The sequence below is a fragment of the Hydra vulgaris genome, chromosome 04 (genome assembly GCF_038396675.1).
Source record: "Hydra vulgaris chromosome 04, alternate assembly HydraT2T_AEP".
In the NCBI taxonomy this organism is placed as follows: Eukaryota; Metazoa; Cnidaria; class Hydrozoa; order Anthoathecata; family Hydridae; genus Hydra; species Hydra vulgaris.
The window spans coordinates 29,721,905-29,732,500 of record NC_088923.1 but is presented as its reverse complement, the minus strand read 5'-3'; the positions used below and the strand labels follow the sequence as shown (position 1 = coordinate 29,732,500).

At 25.6% G+C, this 10,596-nt stretch overlaps 1 protein-coding gene across 1 annotated transcript in view; it reads left to right on the top strand.

The window, feature by feature from the left end:
- LOC100202596 (lysine-specific histone demethylase 2) overlaps positions 1–10,596 on the top strand; it is a 68,476-nt gene that overhangs the window by 32,265 nt on the left and 25,615 nt on the right. The window contains exons 12-14 of the mRNA XM_065796014.1: positions 1,066–1,243; positions 4,110–4,168; positions 8,093–8,293. Coding sequence (XP_065652086.1) covers positions 1,066–1,243; positions 4,110–4,168; positions 8,093–8,293 — 438 coding nt within the window. The remainder of the gene's footprint in view (positions 1–1,065; positions 1,244–4,109; positions 4,169–8,092; positions 8,294–10,596) is intronic.

Here is a 10,596-nt window from a genome sequence, read left to right as displayed (position 1 = left end):
ACATACTCTCATGTTAATAAAGACATATAGAAAAAATTTTTGTGTGATTTTTATTAGCCCACAACACAACAATTATTTTGATAATAACTTGCATGCATATCAGTTGACAATTCATAGAAAAAAATTAAGACAAAGAGAAAAAAATTGATGCGTCTAAACGAATATGCCTCAGTGTATAATTGTGCAGCCTGAGTTTTATTTTGCATTGCAAAAAAATTACATTTTAAATGTTGCTTATCTTGTTATTATTAGTTTACATTTGTGTATAAGTAAAAATTCCCTGCCTTTATTTTATTATTCAATAAGTATCAGTTTTTATGTTCCTCTATTATAATGGTTAGTCAAACAGATATCCTCAATTAAAATTTTTTATGGCGTTCAAAAGAAATGGTAATAGAAACCAATTCTTTTGAACGCTGTAAAAAGGTACTTTATTTCCATTAAATTGTTAAAGTTGCAAAAAAAAAATTCTAAAAAGATTTTGGTTTTTTGCATTTTAATAAATATATTTTTAATTTCAAATGTAAAATAGACCATTTACCAGTAACTTTTAGTTATGTTTTTATATGATTTCAGTATAAAATTTTATATCATAATCATAAAAATGGGCGGGTGAAAACTATCCTAACACCCTGTTTTGACGCATTTTGGCCCTTAGCATCTTATTTGAATTTCAAAAACCATTTTTTCTGTAAATAAACTACATCTTAATAAATCATCTTAATAAATAATACGTCTAATTTAATAAAAAATACATAAATACTCTTGAAAAAAAAGGTCTCATTCAATTGACATGACATAAAACCTGGCGGACTCTCTGACTCACTGTGTATAAAGTTAAACATTAAAAATTTTATTAAAAATTCAAATTTTATCCAAAATATTATTAAACCAAGTTTATATGTGAAGATATATGTGAAATATAAGTGCTAAACTATCTTAAACATTTTTTTCTTAAAAAAAATAGTTTAATTATTATTTTTATGAGAATTTTTTCAACTTTATTTTTTTAATTAGATTTTTTTTAAATTTCTACGTAGATTAATCAACTGCTTTGTTATTTAGATCAATCTGCCTCTTCGTTACTTGGGAACACGTTGTGACCTTATTGATGATCAGGGTACATCTATAGATCCAACTTTAGACCAAGAAGTTGAATTTCGTTTCAATCTCATACTAGATTCTCTAGAAGATTGGAAACAAGTCATAAATAAACAAAAGCATGAAAAAATTTCACTTTCAGGTAATTTTTATTATTTTTTAATTCTTTTAAATTCCTTTTTTCTTAATTTCTTTCTATTTTAAAGACTAAAATAAAATTTAAATATGAAAATTCATTTTTTTAAATTAAAAAAGTGCACAAAAAAAGTTCTTAAAATGATTAAAGATAAAAACAAGAAATAGGTTTTATTAAACTGGGAAGTAGATTTTAACTAACTGGGAAATAGATTTTAACTAACTGGGAAATAGGTTTTAACTAACTGGGATATCTAATTGATAATCAAATTTAAATTTTTATTTTATAAACAAAATTTATTTTATAAAATAATATAATCTAGCAAGTGCCTATTGTTTATTGAAATATGCTACAGTAGTCTAAACTAAAACATAAAGACACTCATTGAAGTCCAAAAAATTAACAATTTCAATGTATTTATATTTTGAAAGCAACATGCTCTAACCAAACCCTCAGTCGATGTAGCAGCACTCTGTTGCAAGTCAGGCTATAAGATAGTTGATGTGGCAACACTCCCTTGTAGCAGCAGGCTATAAGATAGTCGATGTAGCAGCACTCCGCGCATGTTTTAAGAAGATGTTTTTAAAAAACAAAATCAAAAACATTATTAATTAAAAAAGTCTTTATTCTTGTCATTATTATTGCGTTTTTTTAAAAAACAATAAAATTGAATGTATTTCCGCATTAATTTAATTGTTTTAACTTTTCTACGACAATAAAATGTAGCTTAATTGTCGAGGTAGCAAAATTGTTGTTAAAAGAGACTTTTTTTTACATTAAAAGTATCTTTTGACTACGAGATAAGGATATATATATATATATATATATATATATATATATATATATATATATATATATATATATATATATATATATATATATATATATATATATATATATATATATATATATATATATATATATATATATATATATATATATATATAGAACCCTTAGATGTTGTCCGAAAGTTTTTTCCATATTTTGTTGACAAAAAGTAAAAATTAAAATGCAAGACCGGAATTTTTTTTTTTTAATAATGATAGACTGCCTGCCCCAACCAAACCCTCAGTCGATGTAGCAGCACTCCATTGCGGGTCAGGCTATTTGTCAGTTGATGTAGCAGCACTCCCTTGCGAGTCAGGCTATTTGTCAGTCGATGTAGCAGCACTCCCTTGCGAGTCAGGCTATAAGATAGTCGATGTAGCAACACTCTGTGCATGATTTACAGTAAAAAAAATAAAAATGAAAACATTTTATTAAAAAAAATAAAAATAAAAACATTTTCTTAAAAAAAATAAAAATAAAAACATTGTTTATATTGTTAAAAACATTCAGAATGTTTTAAAAACATTCAGAATGTTTTTAAAAACATTCTGGTCAATTAAATTTGCGTTTTTGTGGTTTTTTTATATAACAATTAATTTGTAATTAAATTAATGGTTTTGACTTTCATCCAACACGAAAATGTTGGACGAAAGTCAAAAGTAATTAAAAGTGACGTATGTGTTGGCGTAAGAATCACTTTTTTCCTTCCGCTCTTCCCAAAGCCAACAAACTATAGATCTATATATATATATATATATATATATATATATATATATATATATATATATATATATATATCAGGCCTTGTTACTAGATTTCGCTGCGTAGCGAAAACGCTTAACGCATTTCTAAGTAACTCAACTCAGAAAATATATTTTGCATCGTTAGAAGTTATATTGCGTCACTAGCGTCTTTTCAAGTACCGCATTGTAATTAAAGTTATTTTATTAACGCGTTAAAAATCATACAAACAGTTTGTTTTTTTCTCACTATAACAAAAGTTACAAATAAAATCTAAGTTCTTATTTAAAAAATCATTTTTATTATTTTTTTCAAATATGAACTAAATTTTATTTTGAAAAAAAATATTTTTTTCATGAAACGTAAAATAATGTTTGTTTATTTTCTTATGATTTTACAGTTGGTTTTTGTTTATTAACTGTTAATAAATTTTGCCTTATTTAATTTGTGAACTCTTTTTAATAACGTTTTTAAACAAAAAAGAGTTGTTTTTTTGTTATTTATCAGTTACCGATAACATATTCGTGATCATAATTTATTTTCATAAATTAAACGAACGTCTTTTAAACTTTACGTTATTGAATTAACAATAAACAAAATATCTTATTAATAAAATATTTACATCAAATTAAATGGTGCATTTTTTAAACTATTATGACTAAAAATAATTTTTATATTTAAAAGGATTTTATATATTTAATTCCTTAAGATAAAACTTAAAACACTTTATTGTTTTTAACTAATTTATAATAACAAAAAAAAAAATTATGAAACAAACTGTTTCTTTAACAAAAAATCTATTACTTTACAATTGCGGTTAAATGCTTACTTTACTAACGACTTTATTTCTTCTGAATAAACGTTACGTTACGTCACCTTAACGACAATCAAAAGATAATTTAAATATTCTAAAAGATATAAGTTTTTGCGTAGCGCAAAACTGCTGAACGCGTAGGCAAAAAAAAAATTGCCTTTTCGCAAGCAAAATGCGAGCTGCGTAACGCTTCTTAACAAGGCCTGATATATATATATATATATATTATATATGTGTGTGAGTGTGTGTTCTTTTTTTGTGTGTATTCTTTAGTAAATATTTTTTCTTTAGTATATATTTTAGTGGTATTTAAATATATAAAATATTATTAAGCTATGTTAATTATATTGTTTAAACATTAAGGATATACATTATTGTTTAAACATTAAGGATATTATTAAGCTATGTTAATTATATTGTTTAAACATTAAGGATATACAGAAATTTTTTTAATATGTTGTATTAAAGTATTTTAACTTTGTATTCTAGAAGCTTTGGCTGAACAGCTTCAAGAACTTCAGAAAAACATTTGCAAAGAAATGACACCAGTATTTATTTATTTCATTTTAACTTTTTGAGCTCTTAGGTTCACCATTAACTTTTTTTATGTAATGGAATACTTAGGTTAATAGATTTTCTTTATGTATGACATAAGTTATGGTTATATAACAATGACTTGATGTGTCTACAACCATCATTGCCATATATTGTTAAAGAATTTAATATTAGGTTTCATACATAGCAATAAAAGCTTCAACAGCATTAAAAATAATTGTTAAATAAAGTTAATAAAGCCATAGTATTGTGATTATGCAATTGAAACATAGTATTGTAATTATGCAATTGAAAATTATTTTAAAGCAAATTAAATGAATAATTGAATGAAAAGTTAAATGAAAAAAAGGATGCATTTTTCTTTTCAAGTTAAAAGATTGTGTTAAGCTTTTTATTTATAGCTTTAAAAAGTTTACACAAAAATTACACATGACTTATATTAGGCCACAGCTTTTTTTTTTAAAAAGAAATACTTTTTGGCTCAATGCTGATGTTTTTAGCATAATTTGAGTCTGAAATACTTCATTTTTCAAACACTTAATAGAGATGCTTAGACAGAGAATTAAACAGCTTATAGCTGAAATGCCACATGCTCATAATGATAAATGTATTTGTTTATTTTGCTTAGTTTTTTATTTTAATATACTTTTATTTATTTTGTTTATTATTTTTATTTATTTTGTTTACTTTGTTTATTTGTAGCATCTTACATTTGATATGTCTCAATAAAAATTATATTTAATTAATATAATTTAAAAAATATTTTATTTATATTTAATATATATATATTTAAATTAAAATAAAATAAAAAATTAAAATAAATGATAAAATCTCTTTAAAGATGGCAGAGTTAGAGTGAAGTTATTCAGAGTTGCTACCAAATCAGGGAATTCAGGATGAGCTAGGGAAAAAAAGTTAGGGAGGTATGATCAGGGGAAAATGTTTTAGATTAAGATTTAGTTTTAAAAAAGATTTAGTTTAAAATTTCAGGAAAGTTAGGAAATTTTTTTAATTTTCAACCATTTTATTTTAATGTTTTATAATTTTTTACAGAAATTCCTTTTTTAGGTTACTAATTCAATAATTGTATAGCTCAAAAGATTGTTCTAATATATTAATATTTGATCATTATAAAAAATAATTAAGTTTTCTTCCGAAAGAAACTGTGGTTATTAATGTTGGTCTTGAGCATTGTTTACACTTTAACAGATAATATAAGGAAATTTTCTTTTAAATTTGATGAAAGCCTAAATAATTCTTTTCAAAACTGTCAAATAAATCAAAATATTTGGTTTTTGAAGGAGCAATCTAAATCATAGTGAATGCATTGACTCTCAATTTTTGGGCCACCCCACTGCAAAAAATTTACCTGAAAGTATAATCACATCTTTGGCAACAATTACTTGTAAAAGTCTGACAAAACTGTGTATAGATGGCCCAAGAGTAAACTGGTTACTTTTTGATATTATTAAAAAGCAGCATGAGCAAAATGATCTAAACTTCTTAAAATTAAGAGTTGCAATCTTCATGTAATATAAGCTGCTTTTAAAACTAGTTTTTAATCAGAGAAATTAATGAAAGCTTTGTACATGGTTCTTCTGCCAAAAGAGCGATGAGGTAACGTTCACTGAATCTAAAAGTTTCTCTAAACATTTTGCTCATTACGCTGGTTCAAAGACCAAAAAGTAGCAGATATAAAATGATTAATTTTGACAAATATTTTAAAAATGATAAAACTGAATGGATAGCCTATTAGTAAACTGTTTACCTCTTGATCTTATTAAAAAGTAGTTGAACAATAAGTATTGGAAAACTCTTACTAAAAGTAACTAATTAAAATTCAAGAGTTATGAGTCTTGAAAGGAACAAAAGATGATTGAGCTTTCACTAAATTAAACTTTTTAGGTTGCATGGCTAGTTTGTTGCAGAAAATTAGTGACATATCAGACAGACACCCCAATGATTCCATATCTTTTTGAAGATTAATTTTCAACTGCTTCAAGCCTAATGAGTTTAATAATCAAACTCGATGTTTTATGCAGAATGGGAGGAAATATATGCACTAAAAAGCAAAAGTTTCTACTGTTACAATCAATGGCTATTGGATTTGCTGTAGAACCTAACATTGTGGAATTGAGGAGTCAGGATGTTATAACTATCTTTATGAAAGATTGTTGGCTTATAATTATTATTATAAATTTTTGAAACAGATTTTTTTTTGACAAAACTATAGAGATAAATTATTATTGTACCCATGAGTTGATTTTACACATATTATTGTACCCTATAACACGAGTTGATTTAACATATATTATTGTATCCTATAACACGAGTTGATTTCACGTATATTTTTTTGAAGCAATGTGACATTTACATTACCAAACTTTGTAGTATGGGTCCAATCATATATTCTAAAACATTCATCTACAAAAACTTTAAACTCATAATGAATATCTTTCCATAAGTGTAATTCAGATTCAGTTAAATTTAAGTAAACACTATTTTAAAATAAATAAAAAAAAGTGATTTTAAACTGAAGTCAGCAGAATTGTTACTCAAAAGTGGCAATAAAAGTTTTTAGGGATGAATACTTAATGATGTATTTGATGGCACTGTAACAATGCTAAAAACAGTGATGTATTTGATGGGTAGCTATGTTAAAAACAAATCTGTTGGTCATATTGATCAAAGTGATGCTACCAAATTATTTTTTTTTTATTCTAACTAGTAGAAGACAATGACTGCAACACAATGAACTATAAATGAATGCAACACAACAAAAAGTAAGCTTGATGCTCTTAATATTCAACTAAAGCTGACAGAGCGAGTTGCTTTAAAATAAGAAATAAAATCGGAGTCTTATTTTAAGCAGCACGGTAGATGCCTAACCTTTAGAGAAAATCCTTTTCAACTTACAGAGTCTAACCATTACCCGAATATGATACTGGCTACTGCACACAAAAAGATATTTTGTGTTTTATAACAAACCACAAAAATTAGTGAAAGTGATTTGAAACAAACCACAAAAATTAGTTTTGTGACATTAATTGTAATGTTGGATTATATGTGTCTCATTTGAGAAATATCCCAATATTTAAGATATTTTAAACCTCTTTGAGGTTCATTTAGTTTTAATTAAGTTAATTATGCTTAATGTATAAGATAATTTCTGATTAATTTTATGAAAAGCACAAACCATTTCTAATTAAGATACAAAAAGCAACAATTGTGCCATCAAAGTGATTTTTTAAATTAATGCCATTTGTAGGAATAAGGAAAAGCTACCACTTTTGTTTTAAGCTATAAACAGTGAAACATATTGTACTAAGATAAAAAATTTCTGATCTATGTTGAGGCTATTTAATACATGCATATTACTTGAAACATGCAAATATTTAATTTTTACTTTTGGGTGCCTTAAAAAAAATATTTTTAATTAACATTTTTTCATTTTTTTTAATTTTATTAAACATCAAGATAATGAAAACCTAAAGTATTTTAAATCAGTGAAGAATTTTTTTAACTTAAAACTTAATCCTACTAACTTTTTTAATTTACATAATCTTACTGCAACTTTTTCAACTTACATAACCCTACTGCAACTTTTTTGACTTGCATAACTGACTGACTGTAACTTTTTTAACATAACTGACTGTAACTTTTTTAGCTTGCATAACTCTACTGCAACATTTTTAACTTGCATAACTCTACTGCAACATTTTTAACTTGCATAACTCTACTGCAACTTTTTTAACTTTTAACTACTGCAACTTTTAAGTTGCTTTAACCCTACTGCAAGTTTTAAGCTGCATTAACCCTACTGCAAGTTTTAAGTTGCTTTAACCCTACTGCAAGTTTTGCAATAATAAAATGAAGTTTATTTACAAACATGTTTTAGATTTAACAAACAATTTTAGATCGAGATGAATCTTTTGCAATTTCACCTTGGTAACTTGGAATATGGATGTGGTTCATCTCTTCAAAATGTTTCTGCTGTTCATTGGAACCAAAATGAAGAGTTTCCTCAGTATAGTGGTGCACATGCCTGGGCTGATGATGGGTTTGAGCCTGTTATAAAAAAACTTGTAGAAGGAATTAAAGTTGAATATAATTGCCAGGTATTTTTGATTTTATCAGAAAATAATATTTTTGTTGTTTTTAAAAAAACATTGTCAGTTGATAAAATTGTGTTAAAGATTTTTTTAATATTAAAATAAACCTTAAAGTTGTCCAGCTATTGAAAAGGTCTACTGTTTTAATTGGTCTTGAAATTAACTTTTTAAAACTTTTCTACTTTAGTACCTATGAATGAATGTTTTTACCTGCTGAAACTTATTTCACTGCTAGAACTTATTTATCTGAATCTCTACCTGCTGAAACTTATTTATCTGCTGAAACTTATTTATCTGCTGAAACTCATTTATCTGCTGAAACTCATTTATCTGCTGAAACTTATTTATCTGAATCTCTACCTGCTGAAACTTATTTGTTTGCTGAAACTTATCTGCTGAAACTTATTTATCTGAAACACTTACCTGCTGAAACTTGTTTATCTGAATCTCTAAGTTAAAAAAACTGGTAGAATAGTCTTCATTGTATTTTATGTTACAACAAATTGAATTTAGAGAAAATTAGTTTAAAATTTTGCTATATAGACAAAATCTTAGATAAGATTTTAATTATGCCTTGTTATCGCCATTTTTTTCACAACCATAGGTAACGACCATAGATCTTTATAGAACAGTAATATGACTCTTTTGAGAGCACTAAGTTTTGATGTATAAAGCACACACACTCCAAAACCTGATTATTTCAAATTTTACTAAATTACTTAAATGAACAAGTTTTTGTTGAACATCAAATAAAAATTTATTAAAAAACAATTTAACTATAAATAATTAAATATTTAAAAAACAATTTAACTATAAATAATTAAATATTTAAAAAACAATTTAACTATAAATAATTAAATAATATATTTAAAAAACAATTTAACTATAAATAATTAAATATTTAAAAAACAATTTAACTATAAATAATTAAATAATATATTTAAAAAACAATTTAAAAAAATATTTTAACTACTCAAAAATGTAAAATTTTCATTTTAATGGAACACATAAAGCTCTGCACAGCATTTGATGAGAATTTTTCAGCACACAGATTCCATTTTCACTCCGTTTGTTTAATGTACTTGATAAATCCACGTTATTATTAAGTTAGACTTGATAATAGCCCAGTGTTTCTTGATTGGACATTTTTCTGAACAATTAGGCAGGTTCATAATTTTAGTAACCACCCCAACTTTGTTAGCATTATACCGTTTAATTGTTGTTTAAACATAACGACAATTGGCTAATCCTGTAATAAACCTGGCCAAAATGTAATTAAATAATAAAAAAGTTGTGTAAATAAATCAAAGACAAGAGAAGTTTTTGAAGGCACTTCGTTATATAATCTCCAGCATTGATTGTTGGCAAAGTAATAAATGGGCGACTCTTTGTACCATAACTGCATAAAGCTCTCCAAATAAGCATTTCCAAATGAGTATTTTCCTAGAAAATATATTTAGCAAATTTAACTTGTATCACATATATATTAACTTTTTCTTGCAACTTGTTTAAATTCATATTTTACATGTGTTTTATCATCAAGTAATAAAAAGCTGTTTGGTTAGGATTTTATTATGCAACAATCAAGTTTCCTTGTTTGCTATTATATTCTGCTGGTCGTCTCAGTTTTGATGTTTTATGACACAATAGGTCCTGAAGCCTGAATTATTATAAATTCAATTAGACCATTTATTATGTTTATAAAGTTAAAAGTTATGTAATCGGGTTTTGAAGTGTAAATGCTTTAGGTATATTGATTTTGTACACACAACATTGGTTGTGATTTTCTTTTATTTCAGACCCAGGGTTTATTGCTGGGGGCACCTTACCTCTTTAGGCATCCTGATTTTTTATGTTGCTTTTTTTTTTTAAATATTATGTGTATGAATTTGTGAAAAACGGTTTTGCTAAAACTTGAAGTTGATTGAATGTATAGATTTGCATATGATAAAACTTAATGTGTAGTTGCCATAATCAAGCTGAAATTATTAGAGGTCATTGAAGTCTTAAGTCTAGTCTTTTTTTTAGCTGGAGTTTACAAAATGTTAGGAATTCAGTAAAAATTTGTTTTTGAAAAATAAAATGATTTTAAAGTTATTTCTTAACAACCAAATTTTTAACTTGAAGTTATTTTTTAAAGCAATGGAGTTCATATAGGTTGTTATGGAGTGCATATAAGTTGCTATGGAGTTCATATAAATTGCTATGGAGTTCATATAAACTGCTATGGAGTTCATATAGATTGCTATGGAGTTCATATAAACTGCTATGGAGTTCATATAGATTGCTATGGCATACAAATACTATGC